At 40.7% G+C, this 17861-nt stretch overlaps 1 protein-coding gene across 1 annotated transcript in view; it reads left to right on the forward strand.

Annotated features, from left to right (window-relative positions):
* Positions 1-17661, forward strand: part of LOC133652305 (synaptic vesicle glycoprotein 2C-like) — an 87704-nt gene extending 70043 nt beyond the window's left edge. The window contains exons 7-12 of the mRNA XM_062050906.1: positions 4988-5076; positions 5337-5501; positions 8770-8903; positions 8982-9188; positions 11626-11785; positions 16863-17661. Of these exons, the coding sequence (XP_061906890.1) occupies positions 4988-5076; positions 5337-5501; positions 8770-8903; positions 8982-9188; positions 11626-11785; positions 16863-17046 (939 nt within the window). The 3' untranslated portion in view covers positions 17047-17661. The remainder of the gene's footprint in view (positions 1-4987; positions 5077-5336; positions 5502-8769; positions 8904-8981; positions 9189-11625; positions 11786-16862) is intronic.
* Positions 17662-17861: the final 200 nt, after the last annotated feature.

Genomic DNA, 17861 nt, shown 5'->3' on the forward strand with positions numbered 1-17861 from the left:
TTAACAAGGGCCTGAAAAACAGCAGGAGCATTGGTCAGTCCAAAAGGCATAACCCTATATTCAAAATGACCCAGGTGAGTATTAAATGCTGTCTTCCACTCATCTCCCTCCCTGATGCGGACCAGATGATACGCATTGCGAAGATCTAACTTGGAGAAGATGGTGGCAGGGGTGAGAGGTTCAAATGATGAATTAAGCAGAGGTAGAGGATACTTGTTCTTGATGGTGATACCGTTAAGTTGACGGTAGTCGATGCAAGGACGAAGTGACCCATCCTTCTTGCTCACAAAGAAAAATCCAGCGGCGACAGGTGATTTAGATGGTCTGATGATTCCAGAAGCAAGAGACTCAGATGTAATCCTTCATAGCTTGTTTTTCAGGGAGGGACAAATTATACAATCGACTGCTAGGGAGGGCTGCATTAGGGATGAGGTCGATAGTGCAGTCGTAAGGTCTGTGAGGTGGCAGAGTCAGGGCTTGTTCCTTACTGAAAACGGTGGCTAAATCGTGGTAAACTTTAGGGACTCGGGAGAGGTCCACCGTTGGTGACGCTGGCCTAGGGCTTTCGGAATGAACTACTGCAGATTTGAGACAATGAGCATGGCAGTGATTACTCCAAGCCAGAATCTTGCCAGTAGACCAGGAGATGTGGGGATCATGTTGAACTAGCCAAGATCGGCCTAGGACGAGGGGGGCTGCTGGAGCGTCCAAAACCCAGAAGCTGATGGTCTCTGTGTGGTTGCCAGAAAGAGTAAGGGACAATGGTTTAGTACGATATTTGATAGGGCCCAAAGGGTGACCATCTAGAGCCTGGGCAGAGACAAAAATTTCTAAAAGGTACTAATGGAATAAACTTTTCTTTGGCGTACCTTAAGTCCATGAAACTTTCATCGGCTCCGGAGTCCAGGTAAGCGTCCATAAATAACGTCCTAGCTTCCCAGGTCAAGCTAGCGGGGAACAAAATACTGGGGTTCCTCCTGGAGGGAGTCGTGGGGATTGTAGTTTGGCTCACCAGGATCCCCTTGACTGGTGAGCCCGATCTTTTGGCCGAAGAGTGCAGTCACGTATCAGATGATCTGCCCGACCACAATAAAGACAGAGTCGGAGTTGGAACCTCCGTTCTCGTTCCTCAAAGGATAGTTGAGACCTGCCAATCTGCATGGGTTCTTGAGGTGCGGTAAGAATCGGTCTTATGGTGACAGGACTTCGGGTGAAGGGACGATTAGTAGACCCAGAGACTCTAGCAGAAGCAGTGTTGCCAAAACTGATCTCCCTCTCCGCCTCACGTTCCAAAAGTCTTTGGTCAAATAGAAGGGCTAATTCAATGAGGTCTTGACAGTTAGCAGGTCTGTCTCGCAACAAACCGTCCTTAATAGACTCATTGAGTCCTCTACGATAAGCGCTTTGCAGTGCCTTGTCGTCCCATCCACTCTCTGCCGCCAGGGTTCTAAACTCCAAGGTATAAGAAGCCACTGATCCCTGTCGCATGGAATGTAGTTTAGAAGCGGCATCTCCGCCATTAGCAGGATGGTCATATACAGCCAAAAATTCTTTGCGAAAAGCCGCAAAATTGGTGCTTATTCCAGAATTATTACTGAGAGCAGAAGTGGCCCATTTCAGCGCTGGCCCGGATAGTAGGGAAAATATAAAGGCAATTTTAGCACCGTCATTAGCATAACGTGAAGGTTGGTGTAGAAACATGAACTCACATTGAACCAAGAAGCCACGACAGTCTTCAAAATTTCCCTCAAAATTTTTAGGGCTAGCTATCTTAGGTTCCCGGAGGGGTGTAGCTCCCCCGGTGGCGAGTGTGTTGGGTGGGCTAATGACAGGTGTGGGGGGTGTCACCTGACCAGTGCTGAGGTTGTCGATTTTGGACAACAGGCTGGCGAAAGCAACGTCCAATTTGTCCTCCAGGGTGAAAAAACAGATCTGGTGTTGTTGGATGGCACACTGGAGTGAGGACAAGTCTGCACTGGGGGAAGTCCTAGCCAGAGGTCCATGCGAAGACTTAGGAGTGCCGTCTGGTTCCATTGTGGTCGGAACGTACTGTTATGTCGTACTGGGGAAGGAGATGGCACGACAACAGGATATCAAGCTCAATAGGTTTTATTGTGTGCTTGAAGAGTGAATGGAGTGTGTATGCTACTATATGTGTTTGCATGAGAAAATTATGTGAGTGAATTTCACCATATAAATACCGTAAGGGGTGTTGAGGTGCGTGTGGAATGAAAAGAATCCAAGTCCAAAGGGAACGATCCAAAAGGGTGTCCAAGGTCCAAGCGGGGTCATTGTAGGAGGGCGAAATCCAGAAGTCCAAAACAGGGTCAAGGATCGGGGAGAGCAAGCAGAGTCCAGGAGGGAAATATGGCAGCGGAGGGATACAGCGAGGCTGGAACACGGGTACTGTGGGGAGGAACGAAAGACAACACTGGGATCAGGAAATGAGGCACAAGGAAAAAGGCAAAAGAGCGAGAGCTGGAGGGAAGTCAGATACGTGAGGCTTACTGCGAGCAGAGCGACGTTCCGACGACGAGGAGTCGTCAGCGTCGGGGCTCTTTATACTGTCGTCCCTCATCAAAGCCAGGTGCGTTGTTAGTAGAGTGTCTCCAGCTGCGGCGGAGTGTGGGCGCGGTCTGCGTGATGAGCGCGGGGGCGTGTCTGGTGCTCACAGCGGAGCCTCTGAGCGCTCCAGTAGCAGAGGGAAGCAAGGAGCGCGCGTGTGCCGTAACATTTATGTTATTAACGTTTTATAGTTTTTATGTTATTAACGTCTTGTTATTATTTCAAGCAGCCCCCCCAACCTTGTCAAAATCTCCCCAAATTTGCATGTGCTGGTTTGTGCTGCAAAAATGTTTTTGCCTAACTATTATAGTTTTTTGTTATATATGTTAGTTTTTATGATATTAACGTGTTATTACTCATAACCATACCCTCGTCCCCCACACACTCACCTTGTCAACATCTTCCCAAACTTGTCCCAAACGTTTGTAATACGTTTGTGCTGATGTGTGCCCCAATTTTTTTTTGTCTGACAATCATAGTTTTTATGTTTTTAATGATATATAGTTTTTATGTTATCGACGTTTTATAGTATTTATGTTATTAACCTGTTATTATTTCAACCAGCCCCCCAACCTCGTCAAAATCTCCACACATTTGCATGTGCTGGTTTGGGCTGCAAAAATGTTTTTGTCTAACTATTATAGTTTTTTGTTTTATATGTTAGTTTTTATGGTATTAACGTGTTATTACTCATCACCAACACCGCCCCCCACACACGTTGTCAACATCTTCCCAAACTTGTCCAAAACATTTGTAATATGTTTGTGCTGATGTGTGCCGCAATTTATATTTTTTTATGTTATTAACTTGTTATTATTATAACCAACCCTCCGAACTTGTCAAAATCTCCCCAAACGGATCCCATGTTTGTGCTACGATTGTGCTTCAGAAGTGTTTTGTCCAACTATTATAGTTTTTATGCTAGTATCGTGTTATTACTCATAACCAGCCCCCCCACCCCCCCCCCCCCCCCACCCCACACACCCCTCTTTTTTTGGTATTTTCCTGTAGCAGTTTCATGTCTTCCTTTGAGCGATATTTCCCACATCTACTTTGTTTTAGCAATCAAGAATATTTCAGTTGTTTTTATCGTTCTTTGTGGGGACATTGTTGATCGTCATGTCATGTTCGGATGTACATTGTGGACGCCGTCTTTGCTCCACAGTAAGTCTTTGCTGTCGTCCAGCATTCTGTTTTTGTTTACTTTGTAGCCAGTTCAGTTTTAGTTTAGTTCTGCATAGCCTTCCCTAAGCTTCAATGCCTTTTGTTAGGGGCACTCACCTTTTGTTTATTTTTGGTTTAAGCATTAGACCCCTTTTTACCTGCTCACTGCCTCCCGCTGTTTCCGACATCTACAAAGCAATTAGCTACCTGCTGCCACCTATTGATATGAAAGAGTATAACATAGTTACTCTGCCGACCTGTAGACAGCACCGACATTCAACAACAACACATAATTTGCAGACTATAATTACTGGTTTGCAAAAAATATTTTTAACCCAAATAGGTGAAATTAGATAATCTCCCACGGCACACCAGACTGAATCTCACGGCACATGTGCGCCGTGTCACAGGGGTTGAAAAACACTTGATTAGGACACCTGATTCTGATCAGTTCCAGTACTCTGGAATGCCCTCCCGGTAACAGTTAGAGATGCTACCTCAGTAGAAGCATTTAAGTCCCATCTTAAGGCTCATTTGTATACTCTAGATTTTAAATAGACCCCTTTTTAGACCAGTTGATCTGCCGTTTCTTTTCTTCTCTCCTCTGCTCCCCTCTCCCTTGGGAGGGGGAGTTGCACAGGTCCGGTGGCCATGGATGAAGTGCTGACTGTCCAGAGTCGGGACCCCGGGTGGACCGCTAGCCTGTGCATCGGTTGGGGACATCTCTGCGCTGCTGACCCGTCTCCGCTCGGGACGGTTCCTGCTGGCCCCACTATGGACTGGACTCTCGCTGATGTGTTGGATCCACTGTGTTTCACAATATTATGTCAGACCCACTCGACATCCATTGCTTTCGGTCTCCCCTAGAGGGGGGTCGTTACCCACATATGCGGTCCTCTCCAAGGTTTCTCATAGTCATTCACACCGACGTCCCACTGGGGTGAGTTTTTCCTTGCCCGTATGTGGGCTCTGTACCGAGGATGTCGTTGTGGCTTGTGCAGCCCTTTGAGACACTTGTGATTTAGGGCTATATAAATAAACATTGATTGATTGATTGATTGATTGATAAAAACTAATAATAAAACAGACAAAAACATTTTGCAGCACAAACGTAGTAGTTTGGAATAACTTAAAAACCATAATGACACAAATAAAAATGTTATTTTAATAATTGCAATGATAATGGGGGCCAACTTCCCACAGGTCAGTGCCTGTATGCCCAAGATTAGAGTTGTGATTGTCTCTTGTCTCTCTTCAGATCTACTTGAATCTCATGAAGTGTTTCAACTACCCAATGCGAGAAAACATGATACGACTGGCCATAGTGTGGTTCACACTGTCCTTCGGGTGAGCGCTGCACCGTAATGTCATTTGTGCTGTAGAGGAATCAAGTGCATTTTTAATAGCACCAGGCTTGTGGACTCCTTGCATTTCTGTCATTTTGAGCTTGTCGCTCTGAGAAGATGCACGTCGGCACAATCGATCACACTCTTGGGATCAATATTCCCCAGTGTGAGCAGCGACGTCACTGAACTGACGGCTGTTGGGGAATTAAACACACTGGAACTGGCATTGTCTTCATACCGTAAATATTCTGTTTTTCGCAGGTATTATGGTCTGTCGGTGTGGTTCCCTGATGTCATCAAACATCTCCAGGCGGACGAGTATGCCTCCAAAGTACAAATGCATAACAACGAACGCATCGAAGACTTCACTTTCAACTTCACGCTGGAGAACCAGATACACAAAAACGGCCTTTTTATTAATGATCGGTAAGCCATTTGAATCAGTGTTACTTATGTACAGTGGTACTGGGCAAACGCCAAATGTAATTGCCTAAAGCAGAGGTCTTCAACAGGGGGTCCACACTGGTACTGCAGGGGGGTCATGAATTTTTTTGGTTGATTATTTTATAATATTTTTTTTTATCAAACTCTGTTTATATAGCACTTTTATACACAGGCAAATAGCAAACAAAGTGCTGTACGAAAAAATAACATGAAGAGAAGAAAACACACAGACACAGACATACACAGACACACACACACACACACACAGTGGCTAAATGCCGCCTCACCGTGGGTCTTTGTTCCCATATTAGATCACCCATGCAATTTTTCCGCTGGTTTAAATGTATTAAATACACATTACCATTGCTCCAACAGAATGAAGTGTAGTTTAAAAATGGCAGTGACATGGCCACTCACTGCAGATTTCAAATAGAAACTTAAATATATAATTAAAACAGTAATTCCCTGTAAGAAGCTACTTTTTACCCAAGCTTTGAACCTTGCATCTTATACAAAGGCTAATCTATGGATTTTTCTTCGCTAATGGCTAAATTATAAAATGTACTAAGCAAAGAAATTAAACAGTGTACTAAAATGATCCACTTTAAGAAAGTGTTCAAACTCAAAGTACAAGGAAGAAAAATCTTTAAAAAAGGAGAAATTATTTTTCATTTTATTAAGGATGAATAAAGACTTCAACCACTTTTCTGTTTTGTTTGATCAGCCGTTTTACTGCCGTGTTACAAGCACAGTTTGGAAACAATTAAGGTATGTAAATAAACATATACAAAATATTTATATGTAAATATCTAATTTCACAATCTACCAGTATACAGTACAGGCCAAAAGTTTGGACACACCTTCTCATTCATTGCGTTTTCTTTATTTTCATGACTATTTACGTTGTAGATTGTCACTGAAGCCATCAAAACTATGAATGAACACATGTGGAGTTATGTATTTACCAAAAAAAGGTGAAATAACTGAAAACATGTTTTATATTCTAGTTTCTTCAAAATAGCCACCCTTTGCTCTGATTACTGCTTTGCACACTCTTGGCATTCTCTCGATGAGCTTCAAAAGGTAGTCACCTGAAATGGTTTTCACTTCACAGGTGTGCTTGAAGCTCATCAAGAGAATGCCAAGAGTGTGCAAAGCAGTAATCAGAGCAAAGAGTGGCTATTTTGAAGAAACTAGAATTTGGCCTGTACTGTATATCTGCGGCTTATAATGCACTGCGGCTAATACCGTATTTTCCTAACCATAGGGCGCACCGGATTATAGGGCGCACTGCCGATGAATGGTCTATTTTTTATCTTTTTTCATATATAAGGCGCACCGGATTACAGGGCGCATAAAAGGAGTCATATGTATATATATTTTTTCTAAATTGAAAACACTTCTTTGTGGTCTACATAACATGTGATGGTGGTTCTTTGGTCAACATGTTGCATAGATTATATTTCACAGATCATCTTCAAGCCGCTTTCTGACAGTCAACTTCCGGATGCGCCGTTTTGTGGGCGGTCTTATTTACGTGGCTCACCTTCGGCAGCGTCTTCTCCCCGTCATCTTTGTTGTAATAATAATAATAATAATAATACCTGGGATTTATATAGCGCTTTTCTAAGTACCCAAAGTCGCTTTACATGTTAAAAACCCATCATTCATTTACACCTGGTGGTGGTAAGCTACTTTCGTAGCCACAGCTGCCCTGGGGTAGACTGACGGAAGCGTGGCTGCCAATTTGCGCCTACGGCCCCTCCGACCACCACCTATCACTCATTCAACATTCATTCACCGGTGTGAGCGGCACCGGGGGCAAGGGTGAAGTGTCCTGCCCAAGGACACAACGGCATGGTAAGAGGCGGGGAGCGAACCTGCAACCCTCAGGTTTCTGACACGGGCGCTCTACCCACTACGCCATGCCGCCATGTAGCGGTGTAGCGTGCAAGGACGGGAGTGGAATAAGTGTCAAAGGATGGAGCTAACTGTTTTAATGACATTCAGATTTTACGTAAATCAATAACAGAGCAGCATCTCCTCATCTCTCCTCAAACAACCACACCGGAAATGTGTCCTGTAACAAACTGTCCGACCGGAACTCTAATAACCAAAGTTCCGTGGGTGAATAATGTAAACTCACTACACCGGTATGTTTTAGCGCTTTCATGGCGAGTTTACTGACAGATATAAGTATGAACTTTACACTACTTTATATTAGAAATGGCAACAGTGGAGGATGAATGTCACATAACAAGATAGAGAAAAAGAAGAAGCTTATACTAATTTTCAGGATTTATGCAGATCACAAATACAGATCAGCAGGTACCAGAAGGTAAGAAAAATTGCTTTTGCATAATATTGCGAAACAAAACGCCAGATAATATGTCTTACCTTATACACACACCATAATAATACTCGTATGTTTAATGCGCCGACAATCCTTCAAGCGGTGCGGCTTCATAGCTTACTAAAGTCGTACTAAAACATTTTGATAGATTTTTGAGCACTGTGTGTAATGTTCTATATTTTCAATTTAACATTTAAAATGTTGGTGTTTACTTGAGACCCATCGTATTGCAGCCTACACTTAACTATTATGTGTGACTGCCATCTACTGGTCACACTCATCATTACATCATGTACCAAATAAAATAGCTTCGAGGTGGGTAAGCTCAACCAAACGTATTCCTTACATTAGGTGCACCGGGTTATAAGGCGTGCTGTCGAGTTAAAAAATTAAAATAAAAAGGATTTTAATTGAGCTTTATAGTCCGGAAAATACGGTATATGAAAAATAATTTTTTCTTCTAAATTTAGTGGGTGCTACTTATATTTTTGGAAAATACAGTAATTTACTTTGTTTAACGATAGCGTCAATCTGTGACGTCACTAATGGCCCACTGGTTAAAAAACAAAACAAACAACAACAACAACAAAAACATTGAGGGGCATCCAAAACTGCGTGCAAGATTCCGCCCAAATGCATGAACCTTCTGATTTGATGCTGACATTGTTTAACACGAATATCCAACATTATAACAACATTTATAAGCCATAAAAGAGAGAAATCATCCTAGGTCCACTTCAATTACCTTATCCCAGCAGTCATTTTGATTGACACATTGGTTATATTCTAACAAAGTGAAATAATCCTCACATTATGGCTGCAACACCAAACTGATGGTGGTCCAGAAGGGGATGTGTGCATACTCTGAACACAATGTCCCGCACTGTCCCTCCTCAGATTCATAAACATAAAGCTCAAATCTGTCACCTTTATCCACTCGACCTTTCGCAACTGCCACTTTGATGATGTCACCACAGTGGGCTCCTATTTCCATAATTGCACTTTCGTCGACGCAGTCTTCTTCAACACAGGTGAGACGATCGCGTGACTTCCCGGCCTCTGAGTGAAAGTGTTTGGCTCCACTGGGGTGTGTTGTGTTCTTTGGACAGACATTGACGACTCCAAGCTGATCGATGGCACTGAGGTGGTCAACAGCACGTTCACGCACAACAAGACGGGATGCCAGATGACCTTTGATGATGATTACAGCGCCTACTGGGTTTACTTCATCAACTTCTTGGGAACCTTGGCGGTTCTCCCCGGGAACATCGTGTCGGCGCTCCTCATGGATAAAACGGGACGTCTGTCTATGTTAGGTAGGAGTACCAGTCTTAGACGTGTTCATGTTTCATGCTATCGACCAACATGGCAATATAACTTATTGCAGGGGTTTTCAAAGTGTAGCACCACTGCCTCTTAGAGACGGGGTGTCTAAACGTTTTTCCCTGAAAAAAATGTGGTGGGCCGCTTTGATACGTTTTGTATCAAAGCGTATCAAAACGTTAGCTCACCGCTAACAGGCTAGAGCTCCTCAATGTAAACAAATGCCATGGGTGGATCTACTCCTGACTTCCACTGTAACGATACCAAGTACAAGAGCGTATCTAGTCGATACTACTATGATTACATTGATATTTTTTATCATCACAAAATCTTTTTTCCTTTTTTTTAAAATGTATATTATGTTTATAAAGACAGGAAATACATCCCTGGACACAGGAGAACTTTAATTATGACCAAGGCATGATCTTGTGACTATTTGGTATTGGATTGATACCAACATTTGTAATATCACCCAAGACTTATGTAAACTATCCAAACAACAGAAGAATAAGTGATTCTTACATTTTAACAGAAGTGTAGATGTAAAGTAAATCTGAACAGCCGATATGGGCATCTACATCAACTATATGATTTGCCTGAGAAGCTGGACAGGACAAAAAACAAAATATATTTAAAAAAATAAAATAAAATGAAATAAAAAAAAACTTATGTGTTACAGGGCTTTAAAGTGTGAAGTAGAAAACACATTGCATTGTAGGTCTTGCGGTCCTTATTTACATGGCTGAATGCTAGACTTTGTGCTAAAGTTTGGTTCTTTTCTTTGACAAGTTCAAAACATGACGCAAATGTTCGGCATCACAACTGCCACAATTGTTGTCCGAATCGCTTCAGGGGAAAAAAACTAAAAAACTAATATTTCTCATTTCCAGTGTAAAAGCAATGCCAACTACTCGGGTCAGTGTGCTAAAAAAGAATAGCCTGATTATCAGCATGGAGACGATCAAACATCACTTTTAACGCCATCACCTGGTACATGTTGGTGTGGCCATGGCATTCTCACACTGAATCAAAGCATGTTTTTTTCTGTTTCACACGTAGCATTTAGTAGGATGTTAGTGTTAGCTAATTTAGCTGCAATCTTCAAACAATGTACAGTAGTTTGAACAAAAGCACACTGCGTGTTTACTTTTAGTCTTGACTCAGAAGAAAAATTTAAGTAAAGTATTATTTTCAGAGAAGTAGCACAATGATCAAAGTATTCAAAAGTAAAAATTGTTTTAATTTTTTTGGGCTAACCTGCTTATGAAATATACACGCACAATTTGATTGGAGAATAATTAACAGACTTTGCATTCTGAAATTCGGTATAAAAAACTGATTCTGTTGACAAAATATAGACAAGTTTGGCTTTGACAATGGCGCCAGCTTACACTAATCTCACGTCTATTGGACGTGTTATATTTACTATACCTCATATAAAAAACGGGCAATAAAAAACAACACTTTGGTTACCCCTGCCTTGGCGTATATAAGCCATTCCACCGAATCGGTGCCATTGTGAATGTTGTCTGTCTATCTGTGTTGGCCCTGTGATGAGGTGGCGACTTGTCCAGGGTGTACGCCGCCTTCCACCCGAATGCAGCTGAGATAGGCTCCAGCACCCCCCGCGACCCTAAAAGGGACAAGCGGTAGAAAATGGATGGATGGATTGCTTGTTGTAACGCTCTTAAAATGAAATTACATTTCTGACTTTTTTGGACTCCAAATCTGATATTTGAACTAATAGAAATGTGCATTGGCCCATCCCAGGCATTTTTCTTGTTTGTTCAAGGTCTCTAATCCGAAGATGACTCATGTCAGTAACAGGAATAAAAATAACAGTAGTGAGTTTTTAGCATAGAATTAGCAGATACATTAAATTCAGTCACATGACCTTAACAGTATGAATAGTATGTTGACACATTTCAACATTTTTATACCCAAATAACTAAACTGTGTTAAAAAAAAAAAAAGTAACTTAATACTGTCAAAAATATATGATTTATTATATTTCATTGTGTATTCTAATTTTAGGAAGAATATACAGGCAACAAATACTATGTTTCCACTATTCAAGGTAGTTTAAACCGATATTTAAAATTGTATTTAATAAATAAGCAATCAAATCAATCAAATTTTGTTTTACAGTACATTTTTTCATGTATTTATTCATTTTATTTCCCAGTAATATATATCTGATTTAGTGGAATGGCCCTCAAATAACCACCTAAACAATATTTTCTGTAGCTTATATTCTTGTCACTCTGTCTATTCATCTTAACAAAAAAATATATTTATTTTGCCTTTGATCAAATTTGGAAATGTTTTCTTTGTTTTGCTCAAGATGCTGTTTCTGACCTACACTTTTTTTTAAACCCCTGCCTTTGTGAATACCTCTTGAACTTTCACCTTGGTTCCTTTGTCCACCAGGTGGCTCCATGGTGTTGTCTGGCATCAGCTGCTTCTTCCTGTGGTTTGGTACCAGTGAGTCCATGATGATTTTCATGCTGTGCCTTTACAACGGCCTGAGTATCTCTGCCTGGAACTCCCTGGATGTCGTCACAACTGAATCCTTCCCGACTGCCAGAAGGTGAGGTTATGAGTCATGCTGTTATATCTGGCATAGGCTACAATGCTGCTTAATGTACGCCCCCAGGTGGTCATAAGTCTAACTTCTAGCTTCTTCCCTTCAACTGCTTTGAATAAAACAAACACCTTCTGGTGGAGGTAGCTGTCTCCTAAATCTAAATCTGGCTAAAAATAATCATCCAAAAATGTAGTTGCATCTTTTCATTGATGCCATGAACCTTAAAGCTGTTTGGGTTTACAACAGTGTTCTGCCAGATTCTTTTAGGTAAGATATTGTATTAGTTGCTAAGTTACCGTACATCCCAGCAGGCACAAGACATTAAAACAACGTTAAGAACTTTATGAATTAGGTAACGTTGGAACAACATGCTTTTTGACGACGTTTAATCAATGTTGGGTTCTGACGTTGACTAGACCATTGAATTTTTGTCATTTCCCAACTAACATTCTACAACACAAATACAACGTTGAAAAAACATGCTTTTTGACAACGTTTAAATAATGTTGGGTTCTGATGCTGATTTGACCTTTGAATTTTGGTAATTTCCCAAACAATATTCTACAACACAAATACAATGTTGAAACAACATGCTTTTTGACAACGTTTAATCAATGTTGGGTTGTGACGTTGATTTGACCATTTAATTTTGGTCATTTCCCAACCAATATTATTCAACACAAATACAACGTTGAAACAACATGCCTTTTGACAATGTTTATTTTATGTCAGGTTGTGACGTTGATATGACCGTTGAAACAACAACGTGGATCCAACGTTGGACATCAACGTTGTCTCAATTTACAAATACAATAGTGAATTTGCAAACAACAAACATTATGCACAAGGCAAACTACAATCTACTACCCAACAATAAACAACAATTATTTTCAACAAAAGAGGAGAAATATAATCTTAGAGAAAAAGGTCATTTAAAACATTTGTACGCACGTACAAAACTTAAAGGCCTACTGAAATGATTTTTTTTTATTTAAACGGGAATAGCAGATCCTTTCTATGTGTCATACTTGATCATTTCGCGATATTGCCATATTTTTGCTGAAAGGATTTAGTAGAGAACATCGACGATAAAGTTCGCAACTTTTGGTCGCTGATAAAAAAAGCCTTGCCTGTACCGGAAGTAGCTTGACGTCACAAGTTGAAAGGCTCCTCACATTTCCCCATTGTTTACACCAGCAGCGAGAGCGATTCGGACTGAGAAAGCGACGATTACCCCATTAATTTGAGCAAGGATGAAAGATTTGTGGATGAGGAACGTGAGAGTGAAGGACTAGAGTGCAGTGCAGGACGCATCTTTTTTCGCTCTGACCGTAACTTAGGTACAAGCTGGCTCATTGGATTCCACACTCTCTCCTTTTTCTATTGTGGATCACGGATTTGTATTTTAAACCACCTCGGATACTATATCCTCTTGAAAATGAGAGTCGAGAACGCAAAATGGACATTTACGGTGACTTTTATCTCCACGACAATACATCGGCGAAACACTTTAGCTACGGAGCTAATGTGATAGCATCGGGCTTAACTGCATATAGAAACAAAAGAAATACGCCCCTGACTGGAAGGATAGACAGAAAATCAACAATACTATTAAACCATGGACCTGTAAATACACGGTTAATGCTTTCCAGCCTGGCGAAGCTTAACAATGCTGTTGCTAACAACGCCATTGAAGCTAACTTAGCAACGGGACCTCACAGAGCTATGCTAAAAACATTAGCTATCCACCTACGCCAGCCAGCCCTCATCTGCTCATCAACACCCGTGCTCACCTGCGTTCCAGCGATCGACGGAGCGACGAAGAACTTCACCCGATCATCCGTGCGGTCGGCGGCTAGCGTCGGATAGCGCGTCTGCTATCCAAGTCAAAGTCCTCCTGCTTGTGTTGCTGTAGCAAGCCGCTAATACACCGATCCCACCTACAACTTTCTTCTTTGCAGTCTTCATTGTTCATTAAACAAATTGCAAAAGATTCACCAACACAGTTTAGCGGGAAATTTAAAATTGCACTTTATAAGTTAACCCGGCCATATTGGCATGTGTTGCAATGTTAAAATGTCATCATTGATATATAAACTATCAGACTGCGTGGTCGGTAGTAGTGGGTTTCAGTAGGCCTTTAAGACCTTCAGTATATCAGTATGTGGAATTAGATTATGGAATGGATTAAGTAAATAAATCAAACAAAGTACTAATATGATCCACTTCAAGAAACTCTTCAAACTTAAAGTGTTTACAAAGTACAAAGAAGAAGAACCATGATAAACATTCTGAATGTATTTCATTCATCCATTTATTTTCTAGATAATATTATTTATCTCACCATATGAACTATAACTTACTTCACTAATTATTATTTCATTATTTTTTAATTTTTTAATGTTATTACTTATGGAGTATATTGTGAATAAATTGAGAACAGGAAGTGAACAAAAGTTTTAGCAACTGCTATGTAAAGGAAAAGGGGTAGGATTAAATAAGATCTGCTTCTTCCTACTCCTTTTTGGACATGTTGAATAGAGAAACTGGAAGTTGTGATGTATCATGTTGTATTCATGCATTTTCAACACAAACTTAACTCAACTCAACTATTTTGCAACGGTCTTTTCAAATGTTCTCGCAATCAGACAATATTTTCGGCATATTAGCTGGATTTTTTACCAGACATGTGACTGCAGATGACAGTCAAAACATGTCAGGTAAAAATTCCATTTAATATACCGAAAATATTGTCTGATTACAACAAAATTTGAAAAGTATATGAATAAGAAGACATAATGAACCTTTTTGAGCAACATTTTGCAATGTTGTTTCAAAGTCAGTTTTAAAGGATGTGTCTATAATCAACATTGTATCAATGTCTTGTGCCTGCTGGGATTTGTCCATCAAGAGAATCTACGCAGGCCCAAGAAAGACGAAGAAAATCAATGCATCGTAACATAAAGATCAACGTAATTAGGCTCAATGAAGGGCAGAGCGAAAGAGTCGAGCGCTTCAATTGTCCCATTTTACTATCTCCAAAGCTGGATTCACATTGCAGGTGCAACTACCCAGATTTAATGTTGTGATTATACTGTACTACACTAAAGTTAACAATAATAAATAACATAATATCAAATTGGCCTGGACTGGATCTTCCCTGTAGGTTTGAGTGCAGGTAACATTAGCTTCACTGCACACTGGATGTTGTTCTTAGGGCTGTATATATTGATTATTTTAGTAATCGAGTAATCTGTCTTAATTTGTCCGATTAATCGAGTACGGTAATTGGAAAAATCACATTCTATTGCAGGGATGTCAACCATGCAGCACGCAGGCCGGATCAGGCCCACGAACAGGTTCAACGCGGCCTGCGAGACGAGTTTGTTAGGTGTAAAATTGAGCTGCATTTTTAAATGAAAGAAACTGTTGTTATAAATGTGTCCACTCGATGTCGCAATAGCAATTCTGTTAGGCAAGCAAATTGTTTATATAATGGCGAGCAAGTATGCCAAGCAAGAGGTACATGGTAAAGCTGGGCTGTGACTCTTCAAACAGGAGTAAAATAAACAATTAATAACCCCCCTTAAAATGCTGCATGAGACGCACATTGATATAGTTGTGTGAAAATTATTGTCGTCTGTGAAAATTTAAAAAAAAGTGAACAGTGAAAATGACAAATGAGGTAGTTTTTTGTTCAATCCCAGATAGGCTGTGACTTAAAGTTTAATTGCTTTGTAGATACACTGAGATTAAGTCTAAGTTCATTGTGTTCTTCATGGTGTTTTTAAAACTGCACCAATTTTCCTTAGAATTTTCAACTAATTTGAAGTGTTTTGTCAAGTGGATTATTTGTGATATGTACATTTTCAGAATGTGCATGTTCTATTTTGGGCCAAAGCAAAACAAACAAAAAAACAATCTGAAGTTGTCGTAGTTGTATTTTTAAGTTAACGTGCCATGATTGTACCCGTCTGGCCCACGTGGGAATAGATTTTCCTCCATGCGGCCCTTGAAGTAAACTTAGTTTGACACCGCTGCTTATAGCCTCAATGCGTCTTTTAGGCCTTGTTCACACTGCAGGTCAATTCCGATGTTTTTGCCCATATGTGACCTGTGTCTGATTTTTTCATGTCAATGTGAACAGTGCAATTCCGAATTTCTCAGGAGATTCATTTGGCTCTATTCATCACAGCTTACCTGACCGTGAAACGTGACAAATTTGGGCCGTGCACTATCCACTTTAGCCACCAGATGTCAGTAGAGTGTTGCATATCTTAAAATGTGTTTTGTGGCAATTACAACTTTGACCACAGCGTCAGTTGCTATGTAGAGTGGCGCTTTCTGTCATTTTCAGCAGACTGCATTGCAAAATAATCAACCACCCCTCAACCTCCCCTGGACTGGAGTCATATAAATATCTTCCCTACTGTAAGTAGATATATATCGAGTGCAACTGCAGTCTGAACGTAATGTAATCCTTAAACTATAAAGTTTTTTGACCGACTTCAACCATTTGATACTGAAAAATGAAATTAAATAAACTCTATAAATATTGGTGAATATAAAATAATCAGCAACTTTAATTCAGGAGCACAATATATAAAACACTTTAACCTACAAAACAAAACGAATAAAAAAATGTGCGCAAATTTTTTTTTAATCAAAATGAGGAAGTCTGGATTAATGGCTATCATGAGTACGTTTTGTAATGCACTGCTTTTCGAAGCGGGGTTTGAAGCATGATACTGATAAAAGCATGTTCCCCAGGGTCACCCCCCTTACCCCCATCACTATTTGAGAAGAACTGGAATAGTATCACGTAAACAATGTAGCAACTCCTACATGTGGTGGTTAATCTCTTTTCGTTCCTTTTGCAGCGCTGATAGGTGAATATTTTACTGGATTGTCTTCAAACCTCAATCAATGATTGCTATTGATTTTTTACTATCAGCCTCAAGATGGCGTGTGCAGCTGAAGACCAAATCGAGTAGTTCCTCACACATACTTCACTGATTGTGAGTTTTAGAGTTAAAGATGACTAATTTACCTCTCTTCTTGCTGAATCATCTGTGCACAGAGGAACAGGCTTCGGATTCTGCAACGCCCTGTGCAAGATGGCTGCCGTCTTGGGGAACCTGATTTTCGGCTCTCTGGTTGGCATCACCAAGGCCATCCCCATCCTCATGGCGTCGTCGGTGCTGGTTACGGGAGGTCTGGTGGCTCTGCGGTTGCCGGACACCAGGGACAATGTCCTCATGTAACACCAGCAGGAGAAGAAAGGAGCGCTTGGATGATACATATCTTTAAGTATTTTCATCATATTTAACTTCCAGACCAGTCGTCCTCAAACTTACACAAAGTACCACCTCAGAAAACACTTGGCTCTCCAAGTACCACCATAATAGCCACCATTAAAATACAGTAGGCTTAAGTATTCATTAAAACAAGGCAGAAGTTTTATTTAACAAGTACATTTAGTATTGTAACATTACATACAGTTCGAACAGTAACACTGTGTTTCAATATTTAATTAATTGGCGTACCACTAGTGTAGGGGTGCCCATTACGTTGATCGCGAGGTACCGGTCGATCGCAGAGGGTGTGTCAGTCAATCCCCAGCCAAATTAGCGATTATCAATCTTCACTAAGACGTCACTTTCGTCACTTGATTGAGATTCACGGCACCCGAGGGTCTTGTGAGATGACGCTGGCTGCTGCCAGATCATTATTAAGGAAAAATGACCAAGAGGAAGGCGAGAAACACTTTTATTTCAACAGACTCTCGCTGTCAAAACTCTAGAGACCAACTGCACAGTTCCTGTCTTCACAATAAAAGCGCTGCTCCATACTGCCTGCGCTAACAAAATAGGAGTCTCAGAAAACACAAGCTAGCAAGCTACAGAGTTTGCAGCCAATGTATTTCTTGTAAAGTGTATAAAAAGGAGTATGGAAGCTGGACAAATAACTACTGTCACTACTGTCTGATTCCAATCAATGCAAGTCATCAGAATCAGGTAATACACCAACTTATATTCTTGTCTTCATGAAAGAAAGGAATCTATATGTGTTAAACATG

This window comes from Entelurus aequoreus, linkage group LG06 (genome assembly GCF_033978785.1).
Source record: "Entelurus aequoreus isolate RoL-2023_Sb linkage group LG06, RoL_Eaeq_v1.1, whole genome shotgun sequence".
Lineage (NCBI taxonomy): Eukaryota > Metazoa > Chordata > Actinopteri > Syngnathiformes > Syngnathidae > Entelurus > Entelurus aequoreus.